At 36.6% G+C, this 18,195-nt stretch overlaps 1 protein-coding gene across 6 annotated transcripts in view; it reads right to left on the bottom strand.

Annotated features, from left to right (window-relative positions):
* The window catches only part of PLPPR5 (phospholipid phosphatase related 5), a 121,100-nt gene that overhangs the window by 17,945 nt on the left and 84,960 nt on the right, over positions 1–18,195 (bottom strand). For 2 of the 6 annotated variants that reach the window (XR_004276265.1, XM_032302720.1), the window contains exon 5: positions 15,448–15,567. Coding sequence is in view for 5 of the 6 variants with exons in the window: in XM_032302720.1 (XP_032158611.1) it covers positions 15,448–15,567 (120 nt within the window). In the remaining variant the exon portion in view is untranslated. Of the gene's footprint in view, positions 1–12,082; positions 12,526–13,111; positions 13,214–15,432; positions 15,568–18,195 lie in introns of those variants that run through there. The other 4 variants (XM_032302716.1, XM_032302717.1, XM_032302719.1 and 1 more) reach the window with 4 other exon arrangements.

Here is an 18,195-nt window from a genome sequence, read left to right as displayed (position 1 = left end):
TCGTAAAACTAGATGTTAAAAAAAAGAGAATTTTATAGGATGTAAAGAATATCTTTAATAACCCCCCCAAATATTGAGACCATTAGCTACAATATGAACTTGAATTTGGTTTGTCAATTATTGAATTATTGCTTCGATATTTCATTGTTTCAAAGGAAAAATATAAATGTATAGGAGGATATTTAAGATATATGAATTAAATGGAGTACTACATTTATTTTTAACATATAAAATTGATGAAGATTATTAAAAATAATATCCTCCATTGTTGGAGAGGACATAAAGATAAGAAACACACCAACAGCCTGAAGAGCACTCACTCTTTTTTCAGCATTTCCACTTCTATGAATACATCTTAATTAATTATAATGAAACTTGAAAAGATACCTGCTTTAGAGATGTTTACCTTTGTATTGTTTATAATTATGGGAAATTGGACGTGGAAAGAATCCTCTGTACCTTGAAAAGGTAATGGCTAATTTATATGAATTAGAATTTTTTCAATGTAATTATGTAATATCTTATAGCCTAATGATTTTGAGTTTTAGCTCTGAAGTGATAAATACAAAACATTTGGAAATGGAAATGGAAAATGAAAAAGACAATTCTGTATTCTTGCTTCAGAACACAGACCAGGTGTGTGACCTTGGGCAAGTTACTTAACCTTTCTATGTCTTTTTCTCTGTAAAAGAGAAATAGTAAGATATACTCAAATGGTTTCTATAAAAAAATAAAATGAGGGTCCCTGGATGGCTCAGCCGGTTCAGTGTCTGTCTTTGGCTCAGGTCATGATCTCAGGGTCCTCAGATCTAAACTGGAATCAAGCTCCCTGCTCCACAGGGAGTTTGCTTCTTTCTCTCCCTCTTCCCCTCCTCCTGGCTCTTACTCTCTCTTGCTCTCTATCTCAAAAAAAAAAAAAAAAATCAACAAAATCTTTAAAAAAAAATACATAAATAAAATGATATTTTATGTGTGAAGTTCTTTGCAGGCACATATTAAGCTCTCCTAAAGATTAACTTTTCCTCTTATGTTTGATAGGCATATTATATTTATTGGTCTATAACCGTATCTTTGATAATCTGTTGCTCAAGCACATATTATATTGCTCAAAGCTACAGAAGAGAACATCCAGGAAGATCCTGTACTATATATAAATCCACACATACACTAACGGGGTCCTCAAAGCTACTTAAGAAAGTGTTTCCGTGGTGCCTGTGTGGCTCAGGTTATGATCTCAGGGTCCTGGGATCGAGTCCCACATCGGGCTCTCTGCTCAGCAGGGAGCCTGCTTTCTTCTCTCTCTGCTTGCCTCTCTGCCTACTTGTGGTCTCTCTCTGTCAAATAAATAAATAAAATCCTAAAAAGGAAAGAAAGGAAGAAAGAAAGAAAGAAAGAAAGAAAGAAAGAAAGAAAGAAAGAAAGAAAGAAAGAAAGTAAGTTAGTTTGTTTCCAGGGGCACCTGGGTGGCTCAGTCAGTTGTGTGTCTAACTCTTGATTTCAGGTCATGATCTCTCCTGAGATCATGACCTGAGCAGGTGGGCAATGGGGTCTGTGCTCAGCAAAGAGTCTGCTGGAGATTCTACCCCCACCCCACTGCCTCTGCTCATGCATGTACCCTCTCTCTCTCAAATAAATAAACAAGACTTTTTTAAAAAAGAAGAAAAAGAAAAAGCATCCAGTGATTACTGTGGTGAGACATGGATACTTTCTATCTACTTCTGTTCTGCTTGCCAGACTTTCACATTTTAAACAATATACACAAATTACTCCTTTAATAGAAACAATGAAAAATCATGGGTGTTTCATAAGACTGTGAATGAGTTCATTGTTTATTTTCCTGGTTTTAGTAAAATAAAATTTTGTATTTTCTCTACAAAAAATGTTTATAGTGTCATGGTGCTCCTGATTGATTTTGAAGGCCTCCATAAGTATCTCTAGGACAGCCCACCACTCGGGAACAAATCTGAGACAAGAGGGGAATGAATGGGTGAGAGCAGTTTCCCGTGTATAACTAATTGTGTGTGCATCAGGAATGATTATTTAATCCACCATTGTTTTATTCTCTTCTTAACTGACGACTGCAGGAATCACATAATTTAAAGATGCAGTCATCAACCCTATATTTATTCACACAAATGAGATGAGGAAGCATGTTTATATTCAAAAGTAACTTACTTTTGAATATGAAAGATGCCTTTATAAAAGGTCATTTAGATAATTGAAAAAAATCTGGCTTTTATTCTTTGTGTAGTATATTATGATTTATAAATAGTGTGGAAAAATAAACACTAAATATATGGGAGCATAAATAGGAAAAATGACACGGCAAAGTAATAACAGAATTCGCTAGTTTTTCTAACCTAAAATGTTGATGCCTGTTGGAGTTCTTAAGCTTCCATTCTCAACTGACTTTTTTTAAGCAAAATTAAATTAAGCAAATGAGAACAGAGTACAGCATGTAGACACTCATTTACTTCAAATATTTTTCATAAGTGCTCAAAGCTTAGATTGAGGGAAAAATGCCTAAAATATGAATATATTTAGTTTCACTAACTATTCCAATATCTGGTCACTAATAAAGTTGTTTTGACAAGGTCCTATATAACATTTATATTACAGTTCAGCAGTTCTGTAAAACAAAGATTTGCATTATAGAAAAGCAACTAAATCTTAAATAGATTGCCATAGTTATTCATGCACAGCATTCTGAAACCTCAAAGGAATTTATCACAGGGAGCACAGTAATGTATAATCATATTTGTCTTGGCAAGAAACCACTGGATTGTTTCATTATTGCTATGACGCTAATGTATGCAATATTTTATACTATAATATTTTCTGCCACATGTGCTATGTTTGACATCGACAATCTGTACAAACTTTTAAGTCCATGAAATATATCTATTGGAGTTTCCTAGTCTGAGATAAGATGAAAATCCTGTTAAGGGAATCCTATTGTTGCAGGAGGGAACTAACTTGTGTTAACCACCTACAATGAGCCAAGAAGTTTATTTGTGATCTGTTAATCCCAACAGTTACCCAACAAAGGAATCATTATTGTACCAGTTTTTAGGTAAGGAGGAGTAATTTGTTTAATCCCACCTAGCTATAATGCTGTCAAAATAGGCTTCAAACTCAGGATTTCCAGCTGCAAAAACCTGGCTCTCCAATCGTCCCCACCCCAACTCTGCCTTCATTTCAGCTCGGGCTTCTTCTTGATCCTTGTGATTTTATAATCAGCAAAACAGTAAATGTAAAGGTCAATGCATATATTTCTCTGGGTCATTGTGAATTCCCTTAGAATTTTCCTATGCCTATTATTTTGCAGTAGCCATGGGAATTAAACAAGGTAATTTCCATCTGTAATAATACACACTCATTATGACATCTCTAGATTTTTGGAACTTGTCATCACTGCTTACCACGTTCATTTATGTGGTACTTCTGTTAATCAGGGTGTGCTTTTACACTATCAGCTTCTTGGTAAGTACAGGTTGGTGAAAAGTCCCTTACCTAAAATACAAAACTGTAATCTTGTAAATTATCCCTACCATTATCTTCCCTTTTGTGTTGTTGGCAGAAGGGAATTCCCTTTGATTCACTTGATTAGATGTTAACCTAAGAAAAAATAATGCCTAGATTTAGACAGAAACAAAATTATTTTCTCAAAAAGCATCTTTTATAGCTGCTTATATTCACTAAGTTAACTCTCAAAATGATCCCAAATTAGCTGTAAGTGATTATAGTGACTTAACTGCCTTAATAAAACTATGTAGATATGAATTCTTAGATCAGAAATACAACTTTTTCTATCATATCCCATCTATCTTTGTATTTATTTAAGAATTTTTTTGTTCTTTTGCTAAAGTTTTCCTTAGATTTTCTTTATAGCATCAGTTACAATCAATAATGCATATGCGCACATGATTATTTGCATATGTTTACCTATGCAAATGTGAATGCTAGCGTTTTCCTTAGAGTGAGAATAAGCAGAGGGGAAAGGGAGAGGAAAAGGGGCAAAGTGCTCAGTGCTTTGCTGCTGTGATGAATGCAACTTGACTCAGGAGGATCCCTGGAAGGAATGTCAGTGTACTCCTTATTCATTAGTTATAGACTAAAGAAATCTCTGAGGAGGTAACAGGGAAATGACACAGATGAAAGGTCAGCATGTTTCTGGGGGTGGGGGAAGGGGGACAGTCTTCTTAGTGACAGCCTGGCTAGCAGTTAGCCCTTTTCTACTGTGAATCATTGGGATAGTTAGATAACCCCTGCTGTAGACTGAATGTTCAATGTTGAAAACTAATCCGCAGTGTGATGGTGTTTGGAAGTGAGGTCTTTGGGGGTGGGGTGGGGCCCTCATGAATGGGACTAGTGCCTCATAAAAAAGACCCGAGAGAGCTCCCTCACTCTTTCTGCCATGTGAGAACACTGGAAACGGGTCTTCGCCAAGCACTAAGTTTGCTGACATCTTGATCTTGAACTTCCCAGATGCTAGATCTTTGAGAAATAAATTTCTATTGTTGATTAGCCCCTCAGTCTATGGCACTTTGTTTTAGCAGCCTGAACAGACTAAGGCAACTCCTTTAATCAGAATCAGCATCTGACTGAATCAGACCTCGCTAAAGGATCCCTGGCCAGTCAAAATGACATGACATGCCTCTGTTGAGATCTAGTCTATGCCATCTTTATCACTTATCTGGATTTTTACAATAACCTTGCAGATTGGCTTCTGTTTTGCTCCATTGCTATTCTCCTTTAATTCATTCTTTATTCTAAATGTTCCACTTTCTTTAACTACTTAATGGCTCCCCACTGCTTACAGGGTAAGAACCAACTTTGTAAGCATCCCATAAAAGACTCTTCATGAATTTTCATCAAAAGCGACAGACACTTTGAAAAGATAAACAATATTGACAAACCTTTAGCTAGACTTGCCAAGAAAAAAAAAGAGAGGGTTCAAATAAATAAAATCAGAAGTGAAAGAGATGTTTTAACTGATACCACAAAAATACAATGGATCATAAGGGACTCCTATGAACAACTGAACACCAATAAATTGAATAACCTAAAATAAATGGATAAACTCCTAGAAGCATACAACCTTCCAAGACTGAATGAAGAAGAAACAGAAAATCTTACTAGTAAGGAGGTTAAATTAGTAATCTTCTTACCTCCCCTACAAAAAAGTTTAGGGCCAGAATGCTTCACAGGTGAATTCTAGCAACACTTTAAAAAGAATACCAATTCTTCTCAAACTCAAAAAAAAAAATAGAAGAGGGAAGAACACTTCCAAACATACTTTGCAAGGCCAGCATTACATTCTGATACCAAAACCAAAAAGGATACCAAAGGCAAAGAAAATTAGTGATGATGAACATGGATGCAGATGCAGAAATCCTCAACACAATCTTAGCAAACCAATTTTAACACATTACAAGGATAATTCAGCACAACCAAGTTGGCTTTATTTCAGGGATGCAAGGATTGTTCGATATCCACAAGTCAATCAGTATAATATACCACATTAACAAAATGAAAGATAAAAATCATATCATAATCTCAATAGATATGTAAAAAGCATTTGGCAAAATAAAACATTAATTTATGATAAAAATTCTCAACAAAGTGGGTACAGAGTGAACCCATCTCAATATAATAAAGGCCATATATGACAAGCCCATAGCTAACATGATACTCAATGGAGAAAAGCTAAAAGCTTTTCCTCTAAGATCAGGAACAAGATAAGGATGCCACTGTGACCATTTTCATTCAACATAGTATTGGAAGTCTTAGCTAGGGCAATTAGGGGGGGAAAAAAAAAGAACAAGAAGAAGAAAATTTAAAAAAGAAAAGAAAAGAAAAGAAACCAAAATTGAAAAAGAAGAAGTAAAACTTTCACTATTTGCAGATGACATAATGTCATACATAGAAAAACCCAAAGAATCCCCCCAAAAGCTCTTAGGACTAATAAACAAATTCAGTAAGATTGCAAGATACAAAATCGATATACGAAAATCCATTGCATTTCTATATACTAATAATAAACTATTAGAAAAAAATTAAGAAACAATCACACTTACAATTGTATCAAAAAGAATACAATAGTTGGGATTAAAATTGATCAAGGAGGGAAAGAACTGTACACTGAAAACTGCAAGATGCTGATGAAAGACTGAAGAAACAAATAAATGAAAGGATATTCCATGTTCATGGATTAGAAGATCAATACTGTTAAAATACCCATACTACCCAAAACAATTTCCAGATTTAGTGCAGTCCTTATCAAAATTCCATTTAAAAAAATATTTATTTATTTGAGAGAGAGAAAGCACAAGTAGAGAGAGAGGGGGGCAGCAAGAGAGAGAGAGGTAGACTCCCTGCTGAGCAGGGAGCCTGACACAAGGCTCAATTCCCAGACCCTGAGATCATGATCTGCGCATAAGGCAGCTGCTTAACTGACTGAACCACTCGGGCATCCCCTTCTCAAAATTCCAATGGCATTTTTCACAGAAACAGAACAAACAATCCCAAAATTTGTATGGAAACACAAGATTCTGAATAGCCAAAGCAATCTTGAGAAAGAACAAAGCTAGAGGTATCACACTGTCTGGTTTTAAACTATATTAAAAAAAAACTATTGGGACGCCTGGGTGGCTCAGTGGGTTAAGCTGCTGCCTTTGGCTCAGGTCATGATCCCAGGGTCCTGGGATCGAGTCCTGCAACGGGCTCCTTGCTGAGCAGGGAGCCTGCTTCTCTCTCTGCCTCTGCCTGCCTCTCTGCCTGCTTGTGTGCTCTCTCTCTCTCTCCCTTCCTTTCTGACAAATAAATAAATAAAATAAAATAAAATAAAAACACCCAAAAAACAAAAAACAAAACTATAGTAATCAAAATAGTATGGTGTTAGCACAGAAATGGATACATATATCAATAGAACAGTATGGAGAGCCCAAAAAGAAACTAATGAACATATGATCAATTCATTTATGATAAAGGAGGCAAGAACATGCAATAAGGAAAAGACAGTCTCTTCAGGAAATAGTGTTGTAAAAACTGGGCAGCCACACGTAAAAGTAAAAGAATGAAACTGGATCAGTATCTTACACCATACACAAAAATTAACTCAAAATGGATGTAAGAGTTGAACGCAAGACCCGAAACCATAAAACTTCTAGAAGAAAATATAGGCAGTAAGCTCCTTGACACAAATCTTGGTGATGATTTTTTGGATCTGACTCTAAGAGCAAAACCAACAAAAGCAAAAATAAATCACTAGAATGACATTAAACTAAAAATGTTATGCACTGCAAAAGAAACCGTCAACAAAACAAAAAGGCAACCTATTGAATGGGAAAAGATATTTGCAAATCATATATCAGATAAGAGGTTAATATCCAAAATTTGTAAAGAAATCATACAACTCAACACTAAAAATAACAATCTGATGGAAAGAATTGGCAGAAAATCTGAATTTTATTTCTTCAAAGAAGACGTACAGATGGCCAACAGTACATGAAAAGATGCTCACCATCACTAAGTATCTGGGAAATTCTAATTAAAACCACATTGAACTATTACTTCACACCTGTTAGAATGGCTATTATCAAAAGACAAGAAATAATAAGTGTTGACAAAAATGTGGAGAAAAGAGAACAGTTGTGCACTGTTGGTGGGAATGTAAATTGGTGCAGCCACTACGGAAAACAGTAGGAATGTTCCTCAGAAACTTAAAAATTGAACTACCATATGATTCAGCATTTTCCCTTCCAGGTATTTACCTGAAAGAAATTAAAATAGTGTAACTCAAAAAGATATATGCACTCCCATGGTCACTGCTGCATTATTTATAAAGATATGGAAACAATCGAAGTGTCCATTGACAGATGAATGGATAAAGAAGATGTGGTAAATATATATACAACAAACTATTGTTTAACCATTAATAAGAAAGAAATCTTGCCATTCGCAACAATATGGATGGACCTTGAGGGCACTATGTTAACTAACGTAAGTTATACAAGGAAAAACAAATACCATATGATCTCATTTATATGTGGGATCTGAAAAACCAAAACAAAACTCATATACACAGAGAACAGATCAGTAAGTGCCAGAGGCAAGGGGTGGTGGTTGGGCAAAATGGGTGAAGGGAGTTAAAAGGTACAAACTTCTAGTTATAAAATAAGTCATGAGGACATAAAATACAGTATGATGACTATAAATAATGTGTTCATCATAAGAAAAAAATTGTAACTACACGGTGGCAGGTGTTAACGCATTGTGGTGATCATTTTGGGATATATACAAGTATCGAATCATTGTGTTTACACCTGAATGTACTATAATGATATATGTCAATTTTAGCTCCATAAATGAAAGGAAAAACAAACAAAAAGAGGGAAAAAAGGTGACAGGGAATACTTTCCATATATTTATTCCCATTTGCATTTGATCTCTAATAATCTGCGTATTTATGAGCTTTGCCCATATTTCAATTAGGGTGTTTCCTATATTAAAGACATCAAACTTTTGACACATGTTGCTGATATTTTATATTTTGTTATTTAAAAAAATGCTTCAATGTATATTTTTCTAGTTAGCAATGTCAAAAACAAAGCAGTGACATTAAGTCCCTCCTTTATAAAATCTGAAAATTATCATAATTTTACTTTTGTTGGTATTATCTTAGATGTCTGTCTCATTTTGTCATTGTTACAATATTTTCTTTTCTTATATATCTTCTCTTTAAATAAATTGCATAATTTCTGTTTTTCTTACTATATTTACCATAGCCAATTCTAATTAATTCTCATGTAAGTGGTTTCCATTCTTTCTGCTAATTCATTCATATCACGACTTTGGCAATTTGGAAGCTACAGACTGGGGTACTTGGATGATTCCGTTGGTTAAGTGTCTGCCTTCGGCTCAGGTCATGATCACAGGGCCCTGGGATCGAGTCCCACACTGGGCTCCTTGCTTTGTGAGGAGCCTGATTCTCCTTCTGGCTGCCTCTCTCTTACAAAGAAATAAAACTTTTGAAAGCTCTGGATAACGGTATGTTGCTCAGTTAGCTGGTAAGCATCTTCTGATAATATTTCATGAGTAACATGATTCCTAAATTCTTGGATACCCGATATTTTATGGTTATCTTAATACATAAATGACCTTTTCAGTGGGAATAAAATTCTTATGTAACAAACTTTTTCTTTGAAAACTCTGAAGGCATTACTCCTTTCTATTCTGGCATCTACTATTATGGAGAAAGACGTCTGAAGCCAGTATGCTGTCAGTCTTGGATCGGTAACCTGTTTTCTGCCTTGGTGTATGTGTTAGTTTTCACTAGGTATACCATATTATAACCTCGAAAGCATAGTGGCTTCCCACAACAAATAAGTATTCCTCTCTCACACCACATGTTGGTGGTCAGGTTCTATAGATCTGCTCCAGGTTGCTAGCTGAGTGCTCTTCCACTTTCTGTGTATTCTCATTCTGGGGTATAGGCTAAGGGAACAGCCCCTATTTGGAACATGGACTTTTCCTGGAAAATGGCCCAGGAGCAATAAAGCTGGCAAAAACTCTTGATGTCTCTATAAGTTTCTGATTGATGGGACGTAAATCAGGTTCATTCATATGTTATTGACCAAATCTAAAATAACTGGAGCAGGAGGAGGTGGTTAATATTTGGGAACATAATAACATCTCCCACAAAATTCACAGGACTCTATTTTTACTCTTTGAAATTTTGGTTTATAACTGGGATTCTATAGAATTTTAGCTAATTCTGCAACCTTGAACTTCTTTATTGGCAAAGAAACATTTTAATTGTCCTTTGGTGACATCTTTCAAACAGGATCAATTTGTATGATATTTAGTAGAAATGACTAAAATTTTACTCTATCTAGTTTTTACTCTTTATGACACAGCCATGAAGATATTAATTCTTACTTTACTCTTGCTAATATAAGGAACTGAAGATAATGAATATGAAAATGTCTCCATCTCCACGTCCCAGAAGGAGAGTCAGACTTTTGTTTCTTGGACTCCCAAGAGTAGTAAATAGTATCTTTGTGTATTTGGAGCCATCCCGAAGCCAGTGGCACTAAAGATTTTGTCTGGGATACATGGGTCCTTGAAGGCAGGAGCCAGAAAAGGATGAGTCTGAAAGGAAGTGGTGCAATCTATGAAGAAAGCTGGTTCCCTGGGGCCTTTGTGGATCCTATAAGTAAGAGGCACCTGCATAAGGCTTGTGTGCAGGTTCTTAGGACAGATGGGACCCAGAATGGGGATGGCTGCAGGTGTGCCAGGGAAGGTCCAGGGAAGCTGGACCCTGGGCGTGAGGGCATGAAGGCATGGGAGCCACAGCAAAGGTTCCCATGCTCAGCTCAGCAGCAGAAAATAGACCAAACAGGCTTAAAAGGATCCTTTTAAATCCTTGTGATTCATAAGGAGGGAGCACAGGGATTTACATTACTCTGAGGGAATCTTCCCAAGGGACTTTAGTAAATCCAAACATACCAGTAGCCAATACGAGGAAGCATAACTAGAACCTCCTAAGAGCATAATTGTAATTACACAGTTATTCAGGAATTACTCATTATAGAAAGAAAAAGAAAGGGGAAAAAAAAAGAGGAAAGGAAGGAAGGGGGCGCCTGGGTGGCTCAGTGGGTTAAAGCCTCTGCCTTCGGCTCAGGTCAGGATCTCAGGGTCCTGGGATCAAGCCCTGCATCAGGCTCTCTGCTCAGCGGGGAGCCTGCTTCCTCCTCTCTCTCTGCCTGCCTCTCTGCCTACTTGTGATCTCTGTCTGTCAAATAAATAAAATCTTAAAAAGAAGAAAAAAAGAAAAGAAGGAAGAGAGGAAAGAACAAAAGAACAAAGGAACAAAGAAAGGGAAAGAAAGAAAAGAAATCTGGTCTATTATCTCAGTTGTTTTCTTAAGTTTAAGCGTTGCTTTCAACTGGTATCTATTTCTCTCTCTTTTTTTCTCTCTCATCTACATGCTCTTTTCTATCTTACTAGAAAGAAATTATCTTGTATGGTAATTTGCATAACTGGCTTCCTCATACACACACGATATATATATATCAACTTAAAAAAACAAAAACAAAAACAAAAACAACAACAACTTTGTGGGGCACCCGGGTGGCTCAGGCAGTTAAGTGCCTGACTCTTGGTTTTGGCTCCGGTCAGGATCTCAGGGTCCTGGGATCCAGTCCCGAGACTTGATCCAAGAGCTCAAGGGCTCAGCAGGTGCAGAGTCAGCTTGTGACTTGTCCCTCTCCTTCCCCCTCTGCTACCCCACCCCCTGGCTCATGGGCACATGGGTGAGCTCTCTCTAGTTCCCAAATAAATAAATAAAATGAAGACAAACAAACAAAAAACCTTTACAATATGTGTTAGAAGACTTTCCATATCTTGATTTACCCTATCCATTTCAACGGTTTGATGGTAATAATGACTGGCAACGCTTAAGGGCTTTACAGGTTCCAGACCCTGTTCTGAGTGCTTTACTGTCAGCTTATTGAACTCTCACAACGTCCATTCTATGACTGAGAAAACTCACAGAGTATTTGAATAAGCTGCCCAAGGTCAAAATTGTCCCAAATTCTCAGCCAGTCTACCTCCAGAACCTGTGGCCTGACACACCGCATTATTGGCTTCCATTACAGGAATGGAACATTGACTTATTTAATCATTCCCTACTGATACACAGTTAGACTTTTATGATTTGATATTACAAACAGCTGTAATGAAGTTATTGACAACTTAAATATTTAGTGGACTATGAGATATGATGGGCCAGTTTCCATAGATGATTAATTCTTTTCATAACACCAAATGTAATGAATGTTCAGATTTACTTAGCTTTCAGAAAAATCATGACTTTTCCTCATAAACTATGGTAATTAACTATATGACAAACTCCCTATAATTAAGGGATAAATTGCTGGCATAAAAATAAAGAACGCTGGCATGCTGTAATTTACTCTGTAGCTTACAGTTTATGAAACATGTACTTTGAACACAGGAGGTTATGTAAGAATGTAACTTCTAAAAGAAACCCTCTGCCTTCTCCATACAAAACTGGCAAGCAGGAAATGATAGCTTGGCATGATACATCACGGTGCTCAAACTGCCGTCCAGGTCTGCACACCAGACCTTCATACTGGACTCCCTTTTCCTCCTCTGAGGGCCAGTTTCAAGAACCTCACACCACTCTCCGATGATCAATTACTAAGATCAAATACTGGGAAGAACTTTGCATTCACTTGTTTCCCATTGTGAACTCTGATGAAAAGCAATGTATTTACTCCAAATACGCCACATTACAAAAGAAAGAGAAAGCCACTGTGGGCTTCCCGTAAGTGGCGGCCTTCCTCCCTTTCCGGCTGATGAGCACAAGTACATGTCGTCTCAGCAACAGAGCTCCACAGGGAAGCCTGAGATACGTCCCCAGTAGCTCGATTCATGATCTTCGTGTGGTCTGGGTGACGCAGGAGCAGACCCTGCACCGTGCAGACAGCGTTCTGCCTGAAAACAGGATGAGAAGAGCAGGGAGCCAAGTCGGAACTCAGCAAGGTGTGTGCCAATGCCCTTCGATGGGCAAAGGGGAGAACCGAATCAGATTTTACTCCCTACCTACCAAAGTAAAAACAGTGCATGATTTTGCCATGAACAAGACAATGAATGAAATTAATTGTTGTACTGAAATTTTCTAGAGCTTCTAATAGAATATCTTTGTTTTCATATTTTAAAACTCATTGTAAATAAGAATAAATTTGCCTAAATTCAACAACAGGGATTTATAATCACTTTATTTATAAAAGGGTATAATGGTATATCAGGATGCTATGAGGCTACTAAAGAATGCTTATACAAATAAACATGTCAAGAAAGAGAGGACAGTGATTATTGTTCGAGTTAACCTCAGAGGTGCATAAAATGAACTAATTACTACCCTGACCACTGTCTTCAAAATATGTCTAATACCTCTTCCTAAATTCTGTTGCTTTCTATTATTTCTTGAGTTAAAAAAGATCTAATTTTGTACATATTATTCAGTTTTAAACAAAATACATGTAACTGGAAATACCACATTGCATAACTTTGACGCTAATCGATGATGAGGACTTTCGCAAATTGCTTAACTACTTGGGAGTTTAGTTTTCTTAACTGTACGATGGAGACCCTTCGTGTAATCTGGCACCAGCGAAGCCCACTGTGGAAAGGAGATGAAAACAATCCAATGGTTCAGAGAGGAAAGAAGTTTCTTTCTTTTTCAGAACCATCGAGAGCATGTCTGTGCACTGCTCCCTGAGCTCATCCAGGAACTAAGGCTGTCAAAGTGGATCCGTCATCTTAAAAAGTTGAAGATTGCTTTCAGTCATACCTTTTCCACTTGATGAGAAGGGTGAGGACGGACAGAGAGACAAGAGTCCTCAAGGGATGAACCAGAGGCTGCACTGACCACTTCTGCTTATCTCCCGTTGGTCTAAACTTCGCTGCATGGTCACGCCTACCTGCAGTGGTCACGGGGAGATACAGACTATGGCTGGGCAGTGGCGGATATAGCTAAAATTGGACTGGGGGATTCAGTTACTAAAAGGAAGAAGGGGAGAAGGGATACTGGGTGACTACGAGCAGCATTTGCCACTATAATGACACCCAGCTTTAAAAACTGGTGTAAGGAATAAAGTTACACTTTCAGAGCACAGAAGTGTATTTGTGGAATTTATGTGAGCAATCTGGATCGCACTCGACATATACTGAATGAACATTAAAAGGCAGTTATTAATATTGTTATTATTATGATGAAGATTTAGTACCTCTTTCCTCACTATAATCTTGAATTCCCTCCACAGTATCATGGTTAAGTGATAGTTTATTCTTGAATCCTTATTATAAAAGGATTTAATTTTAAAAAAAAGGAAATTTCATTGTTTCTAAGGAAGGCATCTCATTTTGAGAAAGTTTTTCCTTTTTTCTAGACATTATTTGTCCTCTTACACCTTCTTTTCTTTCATCCTAATTGTAACCTCCGAGGTGCTGTTAGAACACATCACATCGCTCTGCCATAAACAGTCCTTCAGATACGTATGGAACGTTATTGCTTCTTCCATGAGTTTTCTTTCTCTCTATCATTTTTTATTCCTTCAACAGTTTTTCATAATCTATTGACTTTCAGTCCACTCCCTGTCCTGGGCACATTCATTTGTACGTTTAACAAATATTTGAGTACTGACTATTTTACTGATGCCCACCTCAAAACCATGTCACCAAGGGCAGAATACGGTGTTCCAAGGTAGTGTGAGCAGAGGAAACCATCTATCTCCTCATTCAGGATATTATTCTCCCTAAGTGGAACTTAAGATCATATAACTCTTGGCAGTTGTAACAGGCTATTGACACATGCCAGATGGTAACCTGTTCTATCCTCTGATCCATTTTCATTTCTGTAGTTACCCTAAATGTACTCTCTCTTCCATGAACTTCTTTTTAAATCCAAACCCAGAACATTTGCTTTATTTCTAGTTGTTAATTGTGTCTAATCTCTCAAGAACTTTTGTTCTTTCAACCAATGTATTAATTATCCCCCACTAATTCACACCATCTAAGCTCCTGATAAGCATGTAATTGATCTCTTCATCTAATATATTGATTAAAATGTGGGTATGGACAGGCCTGATGAGAAGCCTTTAATAACCCTCTGAGCAATCACTGAACTAATTACAAATGGGCATTATTGCATCATCATTTAAGAAACATTACCCTCTCTAGTTCACAAGATAAGTTTGAGAAAAAAATCTCAGGAAAAGTTTTTGTTAAATACCTGGCTTGTGTGTTCATTGTCATGCCCAATGAAGTTCTTGACCTGCCATTCAGAGTGCTACCTGGTCTGGCTCCATTCTGCCCAACCTGATCCTCAGGACCTCCCTGATTAGGAGAGCACGATTGCCATGATCTTTATATTAGGAGAGCATGCTGCCAGATCTTTATATAATGAGATTCAACAAAATTTATTGAGCCCTATTATGTACGAGGCATTATTCTAAACAGTTTCTCACATAAACAGAGGATGGGAAAAGTGGAATATATATGAAAAAAATGCATGTATTCTCAAATAAGACTACCTTATGATTTCACCCATGTGTGAGACCATGATTGCACTATGTTCCTTATCTTAAAGTTATGGCAAAGTGCAGAACATATTCCATATATAGATACTCAGCTTTTAGCATGAGGTATTCAAAGAATTATTTTCAATGTGATATGCATTTTTCTAAGATGATGTCTTTAGTGACTAAATTCTTGCTAAATACCACATTAGATTCTAAATTTGTTTCAGTAAATCAAACATGACTGTGCAGGAACTCTGAGGAATGATTATTCATTTGCTCTAGATAACAATCACAGTTGAGAATTTAAATTATGAATCACCTGTACAGATGTTACCTTTTCCAAGGGACTTTCTACTCGAGGAATGCTGATCATTGGCATCTGTGCCAGATTATCCATGTGTATATGTTCATTTTCTGGTTGTCTTCCTTTGAAATTATTTACCACACACACAACCTAAAATTTCAGGAGAAAAATGCAGTTGAAGCAAAGCCACACTCCCTGTGACTATGACCTTTTAAGTAGCTTAATAAATCTAATCACAGAAATAAAATTACTTAAGTATTACATATGTAACTTGACATCCAGGTTTATCTTACATAAATTTTAATAGTTATTCTGGTACAAATGTGTCAGAGAAAGTGTATCAAATAATGTGTAGCTCAGTTAATAATGACAATTTCATTATTCCAAAATTTTCATTAAATTAGATTGTAGTCAATGCTCAAACCAATCCTTAAGTAACATCATAGCCTTATAACAATTCGTAGCAAGCTAACATTTCTCTAATGTGGTGAACCTACAACTTAATTTAAATGCTAATTATTTCCCATTGCTTCAAGATCATTACATTCATATCAAACCCTCTACAATTGGCACTTTCCAATTTAGTAGCATCCCTTTAATTAACCTAGTTTGTTGTTTATTATTGTATCCCATGTATACTTGGCATTTCAACAATAGCTTACTGGGGCTACCAGAGAAATAGAAGACCTTTTACAAAGGGAAATTGACCCTTGTTTCAATTGATTATATCCCACAGGTGACAGCATTTGAGCTAAACCAGAGGTTCTCTACTGCAGGTTACAGAAAAATAAAGGCCCAGCACTGTTGAAAGTGCGTGTTCCTAAGCTCTCCCCTAACGATTTTGATTTTGTGGGTGAAGGATGGGGCCTACAAGCTGACATTTTCTTGAAATACATTCCAGAAGCTTCTGAAGCAGGTGAATAATTACTTTAAGAAATAGTGCATTAAACAACGCAGGAAAATTACTTGCTATTATTTGCTTATATTAAGCAGTGGAGAAGATATTCCTAAGCCTTCTTTTTCTGGATTTACAGTCTATTATCAAGCCAAAATAAAGAACTTACTTGCAGTTATAACCTAACATTCATTTTTTTTAAAGAATAAATGCTTAATATATAATTACACATTTACATTGTAGATTTTCACAAATGCTCCATTGGAAAGCCTTTTCTTTAGTAAGGCTCATTACTGAATATTTTCAAAGGCCAATTAGATCTTGGTTATTCTCCAGTTTTTAAATAAAATTTATACATCTGCAAAATAATAACACATACTATGAGACTTTATCTTAGAGAAAACATTGCCCTAGTCGTGGAATACTTATTATCTTTCCATTTCCATGAGTAATTACAGATCAGAAGCACAGATCAAAGCCTGATAATTTGACCCATCAACTTTATCATTGCCATCAAAAGCTTTAAAGTAAGGGATGGTACAGGCTTAGAGATGGGTACTTGATAAGCCTAGCATCAACCCTATATAAGACTAACAGTGATTGTCCTATAGAAAGGGTCAGTAAATTTTGGCCATAAGAGGCAGATAGTACATATTTTTGGTTTTGCTGGCATACAATCTCTGCAGCAGCTGTTCAATTCTGGTATTTTGGTGTGAAAATAGCCACAGACAATTTGTAAATGAACGGGCATGTCAGTGTTCCAATGCAAATTAAAAAAAAAAATAGATAGCAAGCCAAATTTCACCTAAGGGCTATAGTTTGCCAACTGACCACTGCCTAGAGTACAAAGGATATAATCAAGAATTTTAGCCAATAACAACATAACAAGTAAAGAGTTTCCATGATCACTTCATGAAGTATACACACATATTTCCCTTTTCATTAATACTATAAATTAAGGAAAGTTTAGGCAGATGAAAAAATTGTGACAAATTCTCATGAAGTAAAATTTGTTGAAATGAAATACCTATGTATGTACATAGACATATGGAAGTCATGAGATGAAAAAGAGTTCATCTAGAGTTAATATGGGATTCTGAAAGACTGTATCAGTTATCTCTTTGCCTTAATTGAGGGTTAGGACAACACCACTGAAGCAGTTGAGAATTCATAGGCAAACTATTTAAACACCTAACAGATAGTAGATATTCATTAAATAGTATCTATTAGCATAATGATTATTCTTCATTACTGTTATTATTTAAATTACCAGGGAGAAAATTGCCAAATCTTCCTTAGAACAATATTCAAATATTAAACAAGCCTTGCCTGCTAACATTCATAAGTATGGAACTGATTTCCTATTAGAAAAATGCTCATGGCAGGGGGTAGGGGGTGTGCCTGGCTGGCTCAGCCAGTTAAGTGTCTGACTCCTGAGTTCAGCTCAGGTCATGATCTCAGGGTCATGGGATCAAGCCCTGCTTTGGGCTCCATGCTTAGCATGCAGTCTGCTCGTCTCTCCCCTGGCTCTCTCTCTCTCTCAATCGCTCTTTCTCTCAGATAAATAAATAAAACTTTAAAAAAAGAAAAATGTTCATAGAAAAGCAAAAGGCTTGGTTTTTGATCCCCAGTCGTGTATGTTCTTGGACTGTCCTCCAGGTCTGAGTTTTCTCAATATTTAAGGGAAGAGGTTGCAATATTTTACCAAGTTAGGCCACTCTTCTGGTTGTCAAAGGTAGGAAAAATTTAACAAATGTTCCAAGTGAAACCCCAGATCTGCCTATCTTCTGATCCCGCTAAAAATCTTGTTTGTTTGTTTGTTTTTTTTCTGGATCCTTTCAAGACAACAGCTCCCACATGTCCTCCCCCTAATTGCATAAGGC

The sequence above is a fragment of the Mustela erminea genome, chromosome 10 (assembly GCF_009829155.1).
Source record: "Mustela erminea isolate mMusErm1 chromosome 10, mMusErm1.Pri, whole genome shotgun sequence".
Taxonomy (NCBI): domain Eukaryota; kingdom Metazoa; phylum Chordata; class Mammalia; order Carnivora; family Mustelidae; genus Mustela; species Mustela erminea.
Note: the sequence above shows the minus strand (reverse complement) of the source record. Positions and strands in the feature narration are given on the sequence as shown.